This window comes from Panthera onca, chromosome B3, assembly GCF_046562875.1.
Source record: "Panthera onca isolate mPanOnc1 chromosome B3, mPanOnc1 haplotype 2, whole genome shotgun sequence".
NCBI lineage: Eukaryota > Metazoa > Chordata > Mammalia > Carnivora > Felidae > Panthera > Panthera onca.
This window is the reverse complement of record NC_138344.1, coordinates 133354566-133374724: the sequence shown is the minus strand read 5'-3', so window position 1 is coordinate 133374724 and position 20159 is coordinate 133354566. Positions and strand designations below refer to the sequence as shown.

The 20159-nt window shown below is 48.6% G+C and overlaps 1 protein-coding gene across 6 annotated transcripts in view; it reads left to right on the top strand.

Annotated features, from left to right (window-relative positions):
- TTC7B (tetratricopeptide repeat domain 7B) overlaps positions 1–20159 on the top strand; it is a 254815-nt gene that overhangs the window by 29263 nt on the left and 205393 nt on the right. For 5 of the 6 annotated variants that reach the window (XM_060620534.3, XM_060620535.3, XM_060620537.3 and 2 more), the window contains exon 3: positions 213–381. In XM_060620534.3, coding sequence (XP_060476517.2) covers positions 213–381 — 169 coding nt within the window. The remainder of the gene's footprint in view (positions 1–212; positions 382–20159) is intronic. The other variant, XM_060620539.3, reaches the window with a different exon arrangement.

Genomic DNA, 20159 nt, shown 5'->3' with positions numbered 1-20159 from the left:
GGCTAGCCCACATTTTCCTTATCCGTTCCTCAGTCGATGGGCATTTGGGTTGTTTCCACTTCGGGGCCGTCGTGAACACCCTGCTTTGCACGTTCAAGTGTGGGTTCTGTGTAGAGAGCCTCAAGGCTTTGCAGCAGCAGGTGGAGGGCCCCCGAGGGAGCGTGACTCAGAGCATCGTCGGAAAACGTTTCTCTCTCTCCTTTTCCTTCTAGTCAGAGTTCCTACAAGAATCCAGTCTGATCATGGCCAAGTTGAATTACGTGGAAGGAGATTATAAGGAGGCTCTCAACATCTATGCCCGGGGGGGCCTCGATGATCTGCCGCTGACCGCCATCCCTCCTTACAGGCTGCGCCTGATTGCGGAAGCCTACGCTACCAAAGGTGAGCCCGAGCCCTCCCTCCCCAGAGGCCGTCCCCGGGGCCACGCTGCCCTGCGTGGAGCCTGCAGGCCGACCCGTGCCCTGGACTGGCAGTCCCCAGCAAGGCCTCGGGGTGGAGCCCACCACGTGCATTGCATAGTTCAGGCCCAGCCACACTCTGCTTCCTCAGAGCCTCCGGTCTGCAGTTCTCACCAAAACAAGGAAAGGCCGAACACGGAAAGGGTGCTGATAACTAATCTGCAAGGAAAGCAGGGGTTTATGGGGTAATGGGGATCCTGCACAGCACATGCAGGGAGTCTTGTCATAGGGCCACGTGGCCACGTGGCTGACCAGTCGTATTCATTGATGCCGCCTCTGGGCTAATTAAGGCTGATCGGTCCCTGCGGATGGCCATCCCTGGCACAGTCAGTCGTCCGGTGTTTAGCTGTGTGCCTGGGGGCTGTAGGGGTAGAAGCAAGTATAAATCACCCCAGTTGCCAGGAAGGAGTTTGTAACCAAATGTGTGAGAATGCAGTCTCAGAGAGGGAAAAATGCCAGAGGCAGGACACATACATTATTTGACCTTTCCAAGCTGCTACTTCCTCATCTGTGAAATGGGTATGATCATATTCGCTTCACAGATGTATTCTAAGGATTCAGTCAAATAATGTATGCAGAGCACCACAGTACCTGGCCTATGAAGTGCTTATTAAATAACATTTTAAAAGATCAGCCCCAAACAAGGCAGCAAACGGTAAAAGTCGGGCACGGCTAACAGCTTTTTGGAGACAACAGAGGTCGCACAGAGCCGCAGGGCCAGGAAGGCTTCCTGGAGGAGGAGGGACACTTTGAATTCCAAAGGCCTTGGGAGGAAAGGGACCATTTGAAGCTGCTCCTCTCCCTCCTGCCACCTACTGTCCAAACCGTGCATGTGATGGACTGTGGCTGGGCACAGGGGCCACCAGAACGGCGGCGAGCTGGTCATCTGTGTGCTGCTGGCTGTCTGACTGGTTGTCCTATGCGATATTGAACAAAGACCTGGCCCGAGGCACACTTATGAGCTTTGTGACAGGGGTGACATAGTCACCCAGTTCCCTGGGGAGCCTCGAGTGCTGCCAGGTTTATCTACTTAATCTTCTCTACATCCGTGTGGGCTGGGAAAGGATGCCGTCTGTCTGGCCAGGGCGTTCTGGTAGTTTGCTGCCTGCTTCTTCGTGGTACCCACTCCGTCACCTCACATCACCTCACGTGGCTTAGGCTTATGGGAGCTCGTGTGTGATTTGGGGCCAGGAACGATATTCTCCAGTGAGAACAAAGCTTCCTCTGGCAGTTTCCAGTCACCTGGGGGCTGGTGGATTTAGCCAGGGGTGTTTGCTAGCTGGGGGTGGGGGATGGCTCTGAGGCCTGCTTCGCAGCAACAGCTCAGGTCCTCGCATTGGCTCCAAGACAGGCTGGTGGGGCAGACCATCTGCAGGTAGCACTGCCAGCAGAGTCTCGTGGCTGCAGGTGGGCAAGGAGGACAGAAGACTTGGTCCCTGAGTTGCCCTGGGTGACATGTGGTGAGCAGTGGGCCCCTAGCCATGGTGCTGAGGTACTTTGCTCTTTTAAAAAAATTTTTTTTAATGTGTATTTATTTGTGTGTGTGTGTGTGTGTGTGTGAGAGAGAGAGAGAGAGAGAAAGAAAGAAAGAGCGTGCACGCGGCAGAGAGAGAGACGGAGACACAGAATCCCAAGCAGGCTCCAGGCTCTGAGCTGTCAGCACAGAGCCTGATGTGAGGCTCAGACCCATGAACCCTGAGAATCATGACCTGAACTGAAATCGGTCACTTAACCGACGGAGCCACCCAGGCACCCTGAGGCACTTGGCTCTTGAGACACGCTGCCCGGCTCACGGGAGACCGGGCCCTGGCTAGCTTCTGACTTCCGTGGGCACATTCAGTGTCACACGTGTATGGGAGAGGGAAGGGTCACTTTTGCCAGTGGAGGCCCCCAGCCCTGAGAACCTGCGTCGGCCACGTGAGAGGCAGTGTGGACCACCAGTGCTTAGCCATCTTTCTGGGTCCAATGCCTACCTCCATCATGTACTGGCTCTGCACCCTTGTGCAAATTCTTAATGGCTCTGTACCTCAGTTTCCCCATCTGTCAAGCTCTCCTTGGGTTGTCATGAGGATTACATGAGATAGTATATAGAAAATGCTTAAAACAGTGCCTGGCACATAATGAACATGACACAACTCTTGGCTTACAAGCTAAGTGTTTAATGGGGGGACCACAAGAAGTGACTATGAGTGGCAGAAAAGTTGCCCCTTTAGTTCATGGAGATGCCCAAAGACAGGCCAGTTTCTGTGAGGAGTTCAAGAGGCTCTTGGTCTTAATTCTGTGTAGCAATACTCTTTGGTTCTTCTTTCTTCATCAAGGTCCTTGAGAAGTTTTTAGGAGAGATTGCGGACAAATGTTCGATGAACGCAAAATATACGGAGGACTCACCGCTCCGTGCGAACCGCTAACCTGCAGGCCCTGGAGACGGGGTTGGTGTGGTCAGCTCCGTGTTTCCAGTGCTTTTGAATTAGCTGCTGACATTTCCAGATTGGGACCATCCAGTTAATTCCAGCTCTGTTGGGAAGAAGGAAAGAGCGGTCCCCTCACTGCCCCCGGGCAGGCCCTGGCTGGAGCTGAGCACAGCAGCCCCTGGGACACCCCTCCCCTGTGCCACCTGCGTGCTGCTGCAGGTGGAGGAATTCCCTTTCACAGGTCACCTAAACTGGTCCATGGCTTCCGGAGGCCTGACTTGAGCCGGGCTGCCAGCCAGAGCCTGGAAATGTCCATGAACTTCCATATCTGCTTCTCCAGCCATTGCTGGGAGCGCTTCCCCTGACGGGCTGATGTTAGCCTTGGCTTATTGGGAATCAGAAGCCAAAATCATTCAGTTATCAGTTACGGCTTTAGTGTCTCTTAAATCCTGCAAACCTCTAATTTACAGACCAAGGAAGTGAGACTGGGCGAGGTTACTGGAATGTTACCGATGCCTACTTGTGCCAGGCTCTGTGCCCCTCATTTGGGTATCAGCCAGTCTTCACAACCACCCTATGAGGTAGGCTCTGTTATTCTTTCCATTTTAGAGATGAGAAAACTGAGGCACAGGGAGGTTAGATAAGCTGCCCAGGGTCCCAAAGCCAGGAAGTGGCTGAGCTAAGACTTGAACGCAGAGACCAGTGCTGGAGCCCATGCTCTCCTACTGAGCGGCAGAAGGGGGACTCAGTCTGAAGCGTGAGCAGCTCCAGAGCCCATGTTCTTAATCATGCTGCTCTGCTGGCATGTGGGTCAGAGGATGCTTGGGCCAGGTAGGGTCTCCTCATGTAGAAGACATTCAGATCACTGGAGAATACCCGTGATTTGTATATACACCCCTCTTTGCAGACTCACCTTCCTTGTTCCTCCACCTTAATTCCTTCTCCTTGCCTAGAGTTTTACCTGTAGATTTTGTGCCTCAAGCTCACACCTCCCATCTTCTCTGACCCCTTCTGGGACTCACACGTTCAGAGTTAACCAGGTTCACTGCTGTCTTTGCGTGGTAGATTAGCAGACTGCCTGAAAATCATAGTAGTGTTAGCTGTCCTATGATCAGACACCCCCACCAGTCCATGAGCTCCTCTGAAGGAAGAGCTCTTTGTTTGTTTGCGAGCCTCAGCACTTACCACGGTATTTGGCACATGATTGGTGCTCAGTTATTGAGTGAAATTTATAAAAGTTCCCTTGCTTGGATTTTTACTGAGATGCCCGTCGTGTAGCTCAGGTGATTCCCGGTGCCTTGGCTCATAGCCGGTCACAGTGAGATGCGTTTTGTTTGTAGGCAACATATTGGGCATATTTTAGTGATTCAGGGTCATATCCTTCCAATCATGGGAAGTACCTATGAGAGCATATGCTGGCATCACACCATGACAGAGCCGGACATGGATCTCTTTCCAAAAGGTTGTACGTTTCAGTTCACTTCCATGATCAGAGAGTTCCTAAGTGGATCTCACCTCCCCCTCATCCCCTTAACTCCTTCCTTCATTTCTTAAACCGAAGCAGACAAATAGAGGGTGGGAATAGAGGGAATTGAGAAACACTTTAGCTTCTGATAGCATTGGTTTAATCCAGTGAGTAGACATCTTTGTTCTGGGATACAGCTTGAGGTTTCAGGTGAAATCTCCAGGACACCAAATGGCCACAGATGTTTCTTTCCCAAACGGGAAGGCTTGGGAACAGTGGACACATGGCCACTGTCTATTTTGGGACTTAGATCTGCTGGACACGGGGTGACTTCCTGCAGATGGGACAGTGAAGCTGAAAGTGGCTTGCCTTCCTGGATGTGGACTTTATAGACAGCCTTGGCATGTACCTTTTCATCCTACAGGGACCAAACACGCACTGGCTCCCGTCTGAGAGAAGCCCTGTAATATTCCAACTGGTCACAGCTGGTGGGGCAGCTGTGTTCCCTGAGGTTACCGTTTCTCCCCAGGCACTAGGGTGTCGTCCTCATCTCTGTGATTGAAGCCGGCTTGCTGATGTGTTGCAGCTCCTGCAAAGGGGAAGAGAGAGAGATGTCTGGGTGAGCACAAGGAGCACACCTCGCTTCTGCTGACAGTCCATTGGTGAGACGTTGCTATAGGACCATAGTCACCTGGGAAAAACAAGACCAGGGGCACACGTCAGCCTCTGATTAGACATGTCCAGTAGAGTGTGGTCTCTCACCCAGCTGGAAGTGGCCGAAAGAAGTAGCCTGCTCTCGGGTGAATGGAAGGGGACGTGCAAGACTGAGGCTTTGGTGCCCAAGAGGAGGGACATCATGGACCCGGAGACAGTGGCGTGGTATTACACTTCCTTTCTAGATTGCGTGGTATCAGGCAGGGAAGGATTGGTTGCAAAGGGCAAACGGGGCCCTCATACAAATGTTCTGTGTTCCAGTGGGGGAGACTGTGCCAGCGTGGCTCAGGGACTTGCCTGATGACACCCAGTAAACTGGAGGGAGGGCCAGGATGAGGTAGGAGACCTGCCCGTCAGGCTGCACGGCCTCTGTGCCCAGGTAGAGAAGGTGGCACCCTGTGGGGGAGCTCTCTGGAGCCACATTCTCTCTTCCTCCTTTGCTCCTGGTTTCAAATTGTTCCTCTGATGCATTGGTTAAGAGCCTGGGGCTTTTGAAGCCCGACTGCCCAGATCTGATCTCCAGCTTTGTCTCTTATCAGCTATAAGATCTTTGGCCAGTTGCTTTCACGTCACTGGGGCTCCGTTTTTTCCTCTATAAAATAGAGATAATAATAGTATCTGCATTGTAGGGTTATCGTAGGGAAAGAGTGAATACCTGTAAAGCTCTTAGCACAGCACCTGGCAGAGCAACAAAGTTTAGCTATTTTTGTTCTTGGGTGTGACCTCAGATGGATAGACCTCTCCAGAAGCCCCAGGTAACATCTAGCTATGGAGAGAGGGAATCGTTGCCTTAGTATATCTGCCTTGTCTGGCAGAGGGTTTGGGCCCAGGAGTGGGACCTGGGAACAGTATATTTAGAGGGAAATCTCTAGGGGCAGATCAAGCCAAAGATCTGAGGCCTGGAGTGCCCCATAAAGAGGAAAAGGTGTTGATGGTGTTGGAGGAGGGCAGTACCCGGTGGCCAGGGGCAGATGGATAGGTTACCCTAAGGGGATTGCTTGAGGGTGGGGCCCAAGACTAGTCCATTTGCCCCTCACCAGTCTTGCCCAAGGCTGACCCAGAGGGTTAGAGGTCTTTGGAATTGGGCCCACATTCATGGTTTTATCACAAAGGACCATTCACCTTGGAATGGATCAGTTGATTCAAGTAGTGTTCCTGTAAGAGGCACGAACAATTCACACAGTCATCTGACAGCTGTCTTTGTAAGGAACATGCTAAATACGTTGGCTGATGAGAGGAGAGATAGCTGAGGAGAAACCATCTCTTGGTTCGGCTCCCAGGAGGAGGGCTTGTCTCTTCTGATTGGACACCCCTTCCTGACCGGAGGTCGAAGGTCGGAGGCTGATCCCTAAAGACCTCCCCTTCTCTAGAATCTGCAGAGCTCATGGGCCCCTTGGTCTTCCCAGAAGCGCAGGTGTGATGAATAGCACGAGAATCATATAATGACTTCCCCTTGGAAAATGTTACATCCTCTTTTGCCTGCCTCCAGTAAAGCTGGCCCTAGGGTTCTCTTTCCACTGTCCGTGTGCGTTCTGAGTGTCTCCATCTCAGGGGTCAGCGTCAGGGAAGGAACGAAGACACCTGCCTTGTGCAGTGGGCAGTACGAAGGGGCAAGGGAGCTCTCAAGAGAGGCTTTCCAGAACCACCACCTGTCTTCCGCAACTGATAAGCACTAGTCTGTAAATAGAGAACCCGTCTCCAAAAGGTTTGGATCCCAGCCCTGTTCTCCCCAGCTTGAAACCCAGTGTCTTCACACACCCGCCGACTTCAGCTCAGCATAAGCGGTTGTTAGGCCAAGAGACTTAAACATTCTCTACGAATGTTTTCGGAAGAGGCACCTGGGGATTGCCCACTGTCTCCTGTGGGCCTCCTACCAGAGCAAATTTAGATAAGTCAGCATAACGGATGCAGTCCATTGATGAGGGGCTTTTTATCAAGTGTTGCTCCGGTGTGACTTCTCCACACTTGGCTCAGTCCTGGGCATCTGGGTGGCATGGAAAAAGGCTTGGAACAAGTTGAGTTGGAAATTCTTCAGACGGTGGGTGGTTATGGCTTGAGGACCGTCATACCCCCCAAAAGGCTGCCGTGTTAAGCAGGGGTTGCCTCTGTGGAATGTAAAAGATACAGAACGAAGGCATATCGGCTCTTCTCCCTAGGGGCTGATTCTAACAGCACTGTATGTCAAGGCGAGGCCAGACCCTCGACCAGGTGACTTGAGGCATTCGTTTCCTACACGGTGGTTTACTTTTCTGCTTCGAAGCGTGTTTTCCCATCGTGGAATATTGGCTCCCAGGAGCAGCCCCAGCTTCCCCCAGGAAAGTGGAAACATGTTCACTGGGGGCTTTCAGCTTTCAGGATGCTGTGGGCTCCATCCTTGGAGATGTTAGTTTGCTGGTCCCGGGGCAGCCCGGGTGTGGTGGGTTGGCTGCAGGCTGGCCATGCCCTGCCAGTGCTGAAGGCCTCCGCGGTCACACTCACGTAGGGGGCCCCCTGCCCTCTTCAGGCCGGGGGGCTGAAGTCTTCTGAGCCCTTTGCTCGGCCTCAGGCACAGGGGCGGTGACCAGGGCTTGGGGTGAGGCCACTCGTGTACTTGGTGGGAGAGAGTGTCACCGAAGAGATGTGATGGTCACCGGGGACATGGGAGTAGGGAAGGGGCAGACCAGTGGCAGAGGGTCCCTGTCCTCTGCTCTACCCCGCCCCAGCAGTAAACGAATGTGTTTTGTTCACAGAGAGGATGGGAGGCGGCAGTGCAAATCCTAGTCAGCAACTCAAACTCCACCCCACAAGGCTTTCGGGAGGTGGGGCCAAGCCCCTGCCCCCAGGGACATGCAGAAGGGAAGCAGTGTAAGGGGAGGTGAGGCCCCGAGCCAAGCTGGAGGCTCATTTTGAAGTTCTGCTAAGATCTGTGTCTTCTGAAAGACAACTTTCAGTTGTCGGTGAAAGAAAACCCAACCCAGGCCGACCTCAGCGGCAGCCGCATTCAGGCCTCAGAGATAGGTGCTTTCTCTCCATTTCTCAGCTTACCGTCCTCTGTGTTGGTTCCCATTCCAGGCTCCAGGCGGCTGGGGCGGCTCCAGATTCTTGATTCTCTTAGGTGTAAGTCTCAGAAACCTCGGCCACATTCTCACTGTGTCTCCTTGGCCCTGGTGGATCACATTCCCATCCTTGATGTAGTTACAGGGGCCAGAATCGTGCCCAGGGACTGGCTTAGGCCTTGCATGAAGGCCGTGATGAGGAGGGGTGGTCCCACCGGGAGAATCAGACTTCTATGATAGAAGTCCATAGTGTGGCTCTTCTGAATAGGAGTCCTCTCGTCAAAGAGGCCCAGGGCCCTGAACACCCTTTTCTCCCTGGCAGCGGTCCTTGCAGGGTAGAAGGAACATGAGAGGAGCCACATGGCTGCTCTGTGACGGAGTCTCTGTGGACTGGACTGGAGGGGCCTTCCAACCAGACCATATCAGGTGGGTAAGCGCTGAAGGAATGGGGCATTTTGGAAAAGAACAGTCTCCAGGGGTGGAGGGCCCTTGGGGGAAGAAAGACTGCTCTATTCTGTCCTCGGGGATGGGGCCAGAGCGGGGCAGTGGAAACTTCACCGAGTCCAACGTTAGGCCCGTATCTGGAAGTCTTTCTACTAGCAGGAGCTACCTCAGGGCTTGGCTGCCCTGAGAGGTGGGGGTTCCCAGTGGGTTAGCATTTATCGAGCCCTGCCCAGAGGCAGGCGTGATGCTTGCTGATTTACCTGTGTGATTGCACCCCATTCTGGCAGCAGTCCTGTGCTCAGGGATTATCATTCCCTGTGAGTAGTTGAGAGGCTGAATTTCGGACGTGAAGTGGGATTCACCTCAAGGCCTGTGGACCCCAGAATCCCTACTCTCTCTGCTTTATCGAGCTGCCTTTCAGCTGGAGCATAAACTCATTTAGAGTGGGGTTGTTGTCGACAAGGGTCTGGTGTCAGATAACCTGCGAACCCCTCATTCTGTTCTGTGATTCTTAAACCATTTGATTTAAGTGTCTAAGTCCTACTTGTTTTACCTGCAAAATGGGGATAATAATATTCAGGTGAGAGTCCTGAGAAGGCTGAATTAAGACAAAATGGGAAAATGCTTTGAAGTCTATAAATCCGAGGTCAACAGAAGGAGATTTGTGTAGTCGGACATACACCTGCAGTTGGGGGCGACGGGTGGCTGTGATGGTCTCACCCTCCCCTCCCCAAGGTCCTGTCTAGCATGCTCCTTTCCTTGGGCAGTGAGGTGGGACTTCTGGCTGTCCCTGTGTTTGACCTCCTGCCCCTTCCCCCATCATTTTATTTTACTGTTCTTCTTGTTACAGACAACATACATGTGCATTATATAAAAATCAGAAATACAGACCAGTCAAAAGAACATAAAAATATCCATCACTTGGTCTATCCAGAGCCAACCTCTGTTAACATTTTAGTGCATTTACTTTTAGATCTCTATAATTATCATGTGTGATTTTTTTTTTTTTTATAAAAATGAGTTTATACCACATACACTGCTTTGTGACCTGCTTTTTCCACTTCAGATCATAAACACTTTTAGCAGCTGTACAGCATTTCATTATATGGGCAAGCTATAATATATTTAACTAAAAAGCCCCTATTTTTGGACATGTAGGTTGTTTTCAGCTTTTTACTGTTACACGTAAAGCTGTGACGAACCACCCTCTCGGCCTGGTCTTTGTGCTTGTCCTTAATGATTTCCCTGGGAGAGATTTCCAGAAGGGGAGTTTCTGGGTCAAAAGAGAAGTATTTCCAGACTGTTCTGCAGAGGGCTGTACCTTTGTGCTTTTTTGTCCATAGGGTAGGGGACCTGCTGCCTCTCCTTCTGGCCCACACTGAATAGAACCCCTTTGACCTAAAAATGAACTTCGATTCTTTGGTTGTGTGTTGAGTGCCGGCTGTTTGGAAAATAAAGAAAAATGTAAAGCAGAAAGTAAAATCAGTCCTCATGCTACCACTTAAGCTAGTTGACCACTGCTAAATATATATATATATATACACACACACACATACATATATACACATATATATTACATATAATATATATATAATATAAATATATATTTTTAAATTTATATATGTCTACATATAGATATTTTATATCTAAATATCTATATCTATATCTATATCTATATCTATATCTATATCTATATCTATATCTATATCTATATCTATTTAATATATAAAAAAATAAAAATATATTTATATAATATTTTTAATTTTATTTTGAGAGAGAGAGAGCCCACAAGCAGGGGACAGGGGCAGAGGGAAAGACAGAGAATCCCAAGCAGGCTCCGTGCTCAGTGTGGAGCCTGACGTGGGGCTCAATCCCGTGTGCCTGGGATCATGACCCAAGCCAACATCAAGAGTCGATGCTCAAGTGACTGAACCACCCAGGCGCTCCTATGCTATTTTAAATACAGTTAGAATTACGCTAGATATACTATTTATGGTCTATTTTTTCACTATATGTATATATGTATATGTATAATTATTTTTCCAGGTCATTAAGTATCTTTGAAAAAAGTTTTTAATGACGGCATGGTGGTGTGCCTTATGGGATATTTTTGAGCCACTTTTCCTATGGAACATCTGTATTGTTTCAGTTTTTCATATTACAAATATGGTCTTTGTATAGCTTTTTTGTCTAGCTTATATGGTCTTTGTATAGCTTATATGGTCAAATATAGCTTTTTTTAAAAAAAACAGATTTATTAAGATATAATTCAGATACCATAAAATACAACCTTTTAAAGTTCAGTGGTTTTTAGTACATTCAGAGTTGTGCATTCATCACCCCATCACCAGTGTCACTTCCCATTGCCTAATTCACATCCCCGCCAGCCGAAGTCAACCACTTTGTGTCTCCACTACATTTGCCTGTTCTGGCATTTTATACAAACAGGATCATGTAGTGTGTGATGTTTTGTGTCTGGCTTCTTAGCATGTTTTCAGGGTTTGTCCCTGTTGTAGCATGAATCTGTGCTTCGTTCATATTTTGGCCAAATAATATTCCATTGTATGGATATGTCACGTTTTGCACATTTTATTAATCCATGCATCAGTTGATGGACAAGAGGTTGTTTCCACTTTGGGGCTATCATCAATAATGCTGCTGTGAACATTTGTGCATAAAATTTGGGGGGCATGTATAGTTTCATGTGTCTTGGGTATACACTTGGGAATGGAATGACTGGATCATGTGACTACTCTGGGTTTCACGTTTCAAGGAACTGCAACTATTTTCTGAAGCGGCTGTACTACTCTAGAGGCTCCTGTTGCTTTACAACTTGTCCGCCGTGAAGCTGACTTTATAATCTGTCCTCTTGATTATAGCCATCCTAGTGGGTATGATGTGGTATGTCACGAAGGCACCCCCCAAAACATAAACGTTTTAAATTTTTGATTAAGTTTGGGACGCCTGGGTGGCTCAGTTGGTTAAGCGTCCGACTTCCGGCTCAGGTCATGGTCTTGCGGTTCGTGGGTTCAAGCCCGTGTCGGGCTCTGTGCTGACAGCTCAGAGCCTGGAGTTTGCTTCGGATTCTGTGTCTCCCTCTCTCTCTGGCCCTCTTCCGCGCACTCTCTCTTTTTCTCTTTCTCAAAAATAAACATTAAAAAATTTAAATTCTGAATAAGTTCAGTGTTTCTTCTACTTTTTTTTTTTGGTTGCTTTTATGTTTTTGGTGTTGTAGCTAAGAAATCACTACTTAATTGAGGTCACAAAGATGTATTCCTATGTTTTCTTCTAAGAGTTTTACAGTTTTATCTCTTAGATTTAGATCTATAATCTACTTTGAATTAATTTTTATGGTGTGAGAACTTCATTCTGTTGCATGTGGATATGCAGTTATTACCACAGCATTTGTTGAGAAGACTATTTTTCATTGAGTTGTCTTGATATCTTTGTTGAAATCGATGAACATGAATGTAAGGGTTTATTTCTGGGTTCTTAATTCTAGTCCACCATTTGTCTATTTATTTCTGTCCTTACGCCAATACCACACTGTCTTTATTACGGTAGCTTTGTATTAAGTTTTGAGATATGGAAGCGTGAGTCTTCCAACTTTGTTCTGTTTTAAGATTATTTTGGCTTTTCTGGGTTCCTTACATTTCCATATACATTTTAGGATCAAGTGGTCAATTACTGGGAAAAAAAATACTGCTGGGAATTTGAGGATTCTGTTGAACCTATAGATCAATTTGGCGAGTATTGCCATCTGATTAATATTGTCTTCCAGTCAATGAACACAGAATGTCTTCTTTAATTTCTTTCAAAAGTGTTCTGTAGGGGTATAGCTCAGTGGTAGAACATTTGACTGTAAAAGTGTTCTGTAATTTTCAGTGTGACTTCCATTCCTTTTCTTAAATTTATTCCTAAGTATTTTCTTCTTTTTGATGCTATCATAACTGGAATAGTTTTCTTAATTTCATTTTCAGAGTGTTCACTGCTAGTGTATAAAAAATACAAGTGTTTTTTTGTATATTGATCTCTTACCTTATAACCTTGCTGAACTGATTTTTTTAGCTCTAATAATTTTTTGGTGTGTACAGATTCTATAGGGTTTTCTCTAGACAAGATCATGTCACCTGTAAAAAGGATAGTTTTACTACTTCCTTTCCACTCTGATGCCTTTTGTTGTTGCTGCTTAATTGCATTGGCTACAACCTCTATTCTAATGTTTAATAGAAATGACCAGAACAGAGATCTTCTAAGATAGGGGAAAAGCTTACAGTCTTTCATCATTGGATATGACGTTAGCTGTGGGTTTTTCATAGATGGCGTTTATCAGATTGAAGAAGTTTTCCTTTATTTCTGTTCGTTGTTCGTTGAGTGTTTTTTTATAATGAGAGAATGTTAGGTTTTGTCAAATGCTTTTTTCTAGTGAGATGATCATGTAAATTTTTGTGCTTTATTCTTCTAATGTGGCGTATTACATTGATTTTCATACGTTTAATCAGCCTTGTATTCCTGGGATAAATCCCACTTAGGGCATATATACACTCTTTTTATATGTTGCTGGGTTTGATGCACTAATATTTTGTCCAGGATTTTCACTTCTATACTCAGAATGGATATTGGTGTAGTTTTTTTGGTGATGTCTTTGTCTGGTTTTGGTTATCAAGGTAACACTGGTGTTGCAGAGTCAGTTTTGAAGTGTTCCTCCTCTTTTGCTCTTTGGAAGAGTTTCCCAAGTATTGTGTTAATTTTTTAAGCATTTGGTAGAATTCACCGGTAAGCCATCTGAGCTTGAGTTTTTCTTTCTAGGAAATTTTTTGATTTCTCAATTCTGTCTCTTACTACTCTATAGTTTTAAAAGATTTTTAAAATTTAAAATGTATTTTTTATGATTTTATTATTTTTTTTTCAGAGAGAGAGGGTGCAAGTGAGCGAGAGGCAGAGAAAGGGAGATGGAGAGAGAATCCCATGAGGGGCATAGAGAGAGTGAGAGAGAAGTGGGGCTCACCCGAAGCAGGGCTCGTGCTCACCCAGAGTGGGGCTGGAGCTCACCAACTGTGAGTGAGATCATGACCTGAGCCCAAGTCAGATGCTTAACCTACTGAGCCCCCCAGGTGCCCTGTTTTAATAGATTTTAATTAGCCTTTACTTGTTCTCCACTTCCTTTGACATGGCATTTTTTCATTGGAGCCCCGAGCCTCTTGATCGTGGCAAACAACCCTGGTCAGAAAGGAATGATATTTAGCCATTAAGTTCAGTAATACCTTCAGCAGCAGCCCCCATGTTATATACCCCGTATACCCATTCTACGGTGTGGTCAAGGGAACAGCACTTCCTGTATTTGGCGTTCATTGACAAAGTCAGCCTGGGGGAGGAGTCCTCTTTTGCCCTGCCAGGAAACTGCCAACCAAGAGTAACTTAAGTTTATAAGTAAGAACGATCCTTCTGGCATGGAACGGAGAATGGATTAGAAAGAATTAAAGATTATAGGGAAGGGGACTGGTCAGAGAGGTGAACTGGCTGCGGGCTCTTTCCCTCTTGTTGCTCTACATCCCAGGGCGCCTGACTTCTGCCAGCTGTTTCCAAGATCCTCTAGTCAGTTGGTTGCTGCCTGGGTTTGGCCAACAGGAAGCATTGGCAGGAAATCGGGGAGCAAAAGGAGAGAGAAGCCAGGGTATTTCTCTCTCGCTCGCTCGCTCGCTCTTGCTGTCTGCCTCCAGCAGCACTTTTGACAGCAGGTGCCCCAGCTGTGGGGGTCTGACAGACTTCCCCTGAGGTTTTGGCTCCCACAGGGGAGCTTCTGCTGGGTTGCGTCTCCCACCCAGTAGCCCCAGCTTCTGAGCTCTCGTAACTCCATCTCCTCCCTCGGTCCTTTCTGGCCCTCGGGATGTCAGTGGCCTCCTGACGTTTCAGAATTCTTGGACGCCACACCATCCTGTTTGTCTTTTCATCTGTTTCATCCCCTTAAATCTCTTTTATCTGTAAGAACTAGAGTGATTCTCTTGTCCTACTGGATCCTCACAGATACTGCAAAAACCCGGGTTCCAGCAGGCCCCGGAGACGTGTGTGTTGGGGGGAGTTGCTGTGGGAAGGTGGTTGAGGGAGGAGTCAAGATGACTGGGATTTTCAGCGTCACTCACGGGGCAGAGAATGATGTTGAACCAGGTTAAGGATTACAGGAGGAGAAGCCAGCTTCCCTTGGAGGCGGGGGGAAGATACTGGGTTGGAGGGGAACATGGTGATAACCTCTGTGACCGCAAGGGGGTGCTGTCCAGGGAACCGTTCTAATTCTGGAGCCTTTGCTCAGCACAGGGGTCTTTAGGCTTCGGGTTTGTTGGTCAGGATTTAGGAGCTGATTGTGTATAGAATTTGGTCACAACCCAGCAGTGGCTGAAGCTCACTAGGAGGAACACAGAGAGTGAGGAAAGGCAAGATCTGAAGCTGGAACCCTGGGGGCCCTGGGGATGTACCAGAGAAGCTCTTCCTTCAGGCAGAGCGCTCACCAGGGCTCTGGGAGGAGAGGAGGAGGGAGGCAGGTGACACAGAGCTTTTCCCTGGGGTCTACAGGGTCTAAAACACAGCACTGTACATTTGTGGCAGATTTATATTCTTAAGTAGGCTGAAGTTAAAGTGTGGTGAAAGCAGTCAGTAGACAGTGGCCTGAGTGTCAGGACAAGTCAGTCTGAGGTTTAAAAACTATGGAAAGTTACTGAGGTAATCAAGAGTGGAGCCCCCCACCCCCACCCCCACCCCAAGTTAGCTTTTCCCTTACTGTTGAAGCTCAGGTTCTTGATGAGTGCTTCTGCTGAGCAAAGCAGGTCTAGGCGGGGCCGAGCAGTTTTCCAGATTCTGGAGGCTCTGTCCTGGTCTTGCTGGGGCAGCCCCATATCCTGGTCTGTCCCACCCGTGTGCTGCCCACCTGCCCTCACCCCTGCCAGGCCCACTCCCCACCTCTACTTGTCTTCTCCCTCCAACCAGGGTCTCCTCCTTTTCCCTGTGAGGAGTCCACCCCTGGTGACATGTCAGTGACCATCTCTCCAGCTCTGTTGTCCACTTCAGTCCCTCCTTCCTCTTCTACCTCTATTTATAGTTAGTACCATCCAATTTGGCATTCAGTTTTTGTTTGATGACTTCACACCTGTCACTTGCCTTTCTCAAACTAGATTGTATATTTAACTCATTAAGCTAGCAAATATGTGAGCGCCTGCTCCGGGGTGGCCTCTGAGGGCATGTCATGTCCAAACTGCTTGTTTTGTGTCCCCACATTCACGCAAGGGACAGTACTTGCCACACAGGGCTACTGGCGGTGGGGTGGTTCTTTAAACATTTTCCCCTGTCAACCCTGGGGTGCACCGCTGAAGGTGAACTCTAGCCAAGTAACACAAGTTGCTTAACCCAAAGTGCCGTGTTTCCAGTGTATTCTGAAATCCTCTCCAGTCTAGATAAAAATAGATTTTGGTTTGGGCCTGACATGAGACGAATCGTGTCTCTGACTCGTCTTCTACCACATTCAGCTTCAGGTCGGCTCGTCCCAGGCTGTGGACTGTGTTTCAGGTTGTAGGGCTCTAGAAACCTCTCTCCCGTGGCTCCTTTTCTTTGAAAGCCAGTGACTCTTTGGACGTCCTTAATGCAGGTTTCTCCCCTGCACTGTGCTATGGCTGCTCTATTTTTCACTCTTGGGATTTGGGTGCTTTCTGCTAGGATCTCTTTGGGGCCTACGCGCATATGAAGCTGGCCAGGTTTTAAAAGATCATTTAGTTCATACTCCTGTTGAATATTTTAAAACCAGGACTCCTGACGCCTGAGACCGTGCTCCCTCTGCCACCGCCCATCTCTTGGCTTCCATCATTTCCAAACCATGTCTGGTGTTCATTTTCTTCCCCCAAATGTTCCCGATGCTTCGGGAATGAAAAAAGCGTCCAGATTTGGAAAGCTCCGAGCTCTGTGGGGGCGGGAGCGGAGCACAGACTGTTCTGTGGAGAAGGAGGGTGTCGGATTGGACTCCCCAGCCTCTCCCTCACGCTGGGACTGGTGAAGAAGGGCCGCAAGCTGGGGCGGGGCCCGGGCGGGGCCTCCCTGGCCAGGGCCCTGAGCCTTGAATGAGGCAGAGGCCCGCAACTGCCCTACAGGGGACGCGGCAGCCTCACTAGCCGGGGAGAGGGCCTCAGCTTCGGCGAGCGCCTACTGTGTGCCGGCTTCTGGGATCCTAGTAGCAGGTTATTAATGGTAATTACAGCATTAAAGATGATTCCTTCTAAATACCATTCTAAGCCCTTGCCCTTCAGCGCCCTTAATGCTCACAGCAACCCTGTTAGATAGAAGCTGGTTAGGTCCCCATTTAAGAGGAGGGGTGAAGGGTGGGTCCCCCCTACCAGCCCCTGGCCCTTTTTTCCCCTGCCTCCTAGACTGGGGCTGGTGCATTGTGTGGGTAGGGACCTCCGGGTCACCTCCAGAGACTGCCCAGGCCGCACTCAAGAGGCCGAGTCCACGCTGGGGTCCTGGGGGTGCCTTGCCTTGGTGCCAAGCCGACTTTGCAGGAGCTTCTGGAAAACTTCCATCTCCCTGAACACAGCACAGACAGCACTCGGGGTTCTTATTTAAGCAGTAGAGTTCTGTGGTTCGGTGAGCACGTTCCAGAACCGGAATTCCACAGACGGCCTCGAGCGAGGCCACCTGCTCAAGGCTCTGTCGCGGGCCACTCCAACAGGGACGGCGGCCAGCGGCCGCGCCAGGGCTTCCAAGCCGAGCCGGCCGCCGCCGCCAGGGGGCGCCGGAGCCGCGTGCTTGCCGGGCTCCCGGGGCCGCGCATGCGCAGGGCGCGCCTCAGCGTCCAGTCTCCGCGCTGGTCCTGCCCGCCTCCGCGGGCCTGCGGCAGGCAGCGGACTCGCGGGGGCAGGCCCTGACATTTGGGTCGTTCTGAGATTCCACGCGAGGTCAGGGGTCGGAGTAGAGGGGTGAACTTGCCAGGCTTCATTAAGTCCGTGAGCCGCCCGAGGAACTCCAGGCCGGTTTCTGGAAACCCAGCCTCCAGGGGCAAGGGGGCCTCTCTGGCAGGTGCAGATCCAGCCGGGCCTTTGCTGTTGTCCCGCAGGCGTCCGCAGTGCCCAGTACCTGGAGACATTCAGTGCATGCATCGCTTTAAGAAGGAAAGGGATGTACCAGTATGTATGCCGATAGTGGAGGTTTAGCAGGAGTTAACATGCCTTCTTTTTATCACCGACCGAACTCCCCTCCCCAGTTATAATTAGGACTGTAGAAGCCCAAGGAAGATTTTCCTGGAGTAGTGGTTGGTAGATTAATGTACCAGTCTTGAAGTGACAGTGTCTAGGCCTGACCTTTATGAATTGCATATCTGCTAATGACCGTGACCTTCTAGGTATCCCGGAGGTGCGCAGCACAGACAAGTAACCATTGACAGTGTCTCTTCCCTTGCAGAAGAAGTCTCCAGTCCAGTGGGGGGCCCGTGTTCCAGCTACCGGGGACCAGCTCTGGTAGTTAGCTCATTGGAGCAGGGCTCAGGGCTGGCTCTACCGATACCCTCTATGTGACCTTGGGCAGATTGGGAACCCTCTCTGAGCATAGATTTTTTCATCTGCAGAGTGAGCAGAGAAGATAGGGGAACTTTCTTTTTTCCTTGAGAAGTTGCTTTCCTCCCTCCCTCCCTCCCTCTCTCCCTTCTTTCCTTCCTTCCTCCTCTTACTATTTTTTGAAGCCTCGAGATCCCTTTGGTACCGGGAAAAAAGTAGTTTTATAGAAAAGTAGATGAGTAGGGGTGCCTGGGTGCTCTCTCTCTCTCTCTAATAAGTAAACAAATAAGTTACTAATAAATGAACAACTTAAAAATTTTTTAAAAAGAAAAAAAAGGAAAGTCGATGGGTGGAGGAAACAGGGTGATAGAGTTGGGGCTAGGGAAGGCCTTGCTGAGTGCTGGCTTTTGCCAGTGTGCCAAACCCAGAAAAAGTGATGGCTGAGGCCAGGGCCTGGGAGGTTCCTGCATCAGAAGCCTTCCCGCTCCTGATCTCTGGCCTCCTCCCAGCCAGATGTAACCATGCTCCCACTAGCGGGAGGCTGCATGCTCTGTGGCTGCTCATCTCAGGTTGCTAGTCAAAGCTTCCTGTTTATATTTAGATGGTGTGAGAAGTGTAAGAGCCCTTTTATTGCCACTGACCCATATTCATATTTAATGTTGGTTGTGTTAATAGGCTCCTCATCGGTTCTCATTTTGGAAAGCAAGCAGAGACTCAAAGAGACCAAAGAAAGTTTGGGGGCTGGAATCTGAGGCGAAGGTCCACGGAGGTGCTTGTCCTCAGTTTCTCTGTGATACCTATTCTGTCTTAGTCACTGCACTGCTTCCATTGTTTTGAGAATGTCTTTCTCCCCCATTGCACTAGAGGTGAACTTCTCGAGGGAGAAGACCATGGCCTGTTTTGTGAAGCCCAGCCCTCAGCAGAGTACTGCCCACAGGTGGTGCTCAGTGAGAATTCTAGAAGTGAAGAAAGGACCAGCACATCTGGTCACTGGCAGCCCGCGCTCCTTGCTGGAGTTGGGGCGCCCAGGGCATGCGCTTTGCACTGTGGGGATCCCTTGTCTACTTTTCTTGGGAAGGAAACTAAAGCCGAGACCAGAGTTTACATGGCATCATGAATGCTTGGGGTTGAGGGTGTATGCGTATAATTCTGCGTGGTGGGAATACGGGTGATTCTTCTTCTCAGTGCTTTTCTGCCTTACTCAGATACTTCTAAAAAAGGGTAAAGGTTCGTCATTGTCCCCAAGAAAGGTGCTTGTTGGTAGTAGTAGTTACTGTTTATCAAGGACTTACTTCCCTCTGTGCTAGGCACCCGGCTAAGCCTCAGAATATTCTCGTTTACTTGATGAGGAAATAGAGGCTCCAAGATGTTGAGCAGCTTTCTCAAAGCCACGGAGCTAATAAATGGAGAAGCAAGGGTTGGAGTTGAGGCCTGTGTACTCAGAAGCCCATGTATTTTCATTTCTTAATGTTTTACCTAGCAGTGTGGCAGTTAGATAGTAATGCGATTTTTTTGAAACAAAGACTGAAAGTAATACAACAAAACATAGGATTACCCCATGTTCTGTATCAGTTTTATTCTAGGGATATAGCCAAGAGAATGGAAAACACTTAGGATGAGCGCTGACTCACCGTTGCACAACTGAAAGTAACATAACACTGTTAACTGTCCTGGAATTAAAGTAAAAAAACTTAATGAAAAACAAAACAAAATAAAGAGCAAATGTTAGAACAACAACAAGGAGAAAACGTGTGTCCATACAAAAATCAGTGCATGACTATTAACAGCACCATTTTTCATAATATCTAAAAACTGTAAATGGTCATCAACCGATGAATGGATAAAGTGTTATACCTGTACCATGGAATGTTATTCAGCAATAGAAAGGAATGGAGTATTTGGAACTAGATACAGATGCTGGTCATACAATATTGTGAATGTACTAAATGCCAGCGAATATTAAAAAATGGCTAATTTTGTGTTGTGTGAATTTCCCCTCAATTAAAAAAAGGAGTGAAGTTCTGATACTTGATACGAGAGGTATGAACCTTTCGAAAAAAACACACCAAGTGAAAGCAGCCAGAAGCAAAAGGTTTCATACTGTA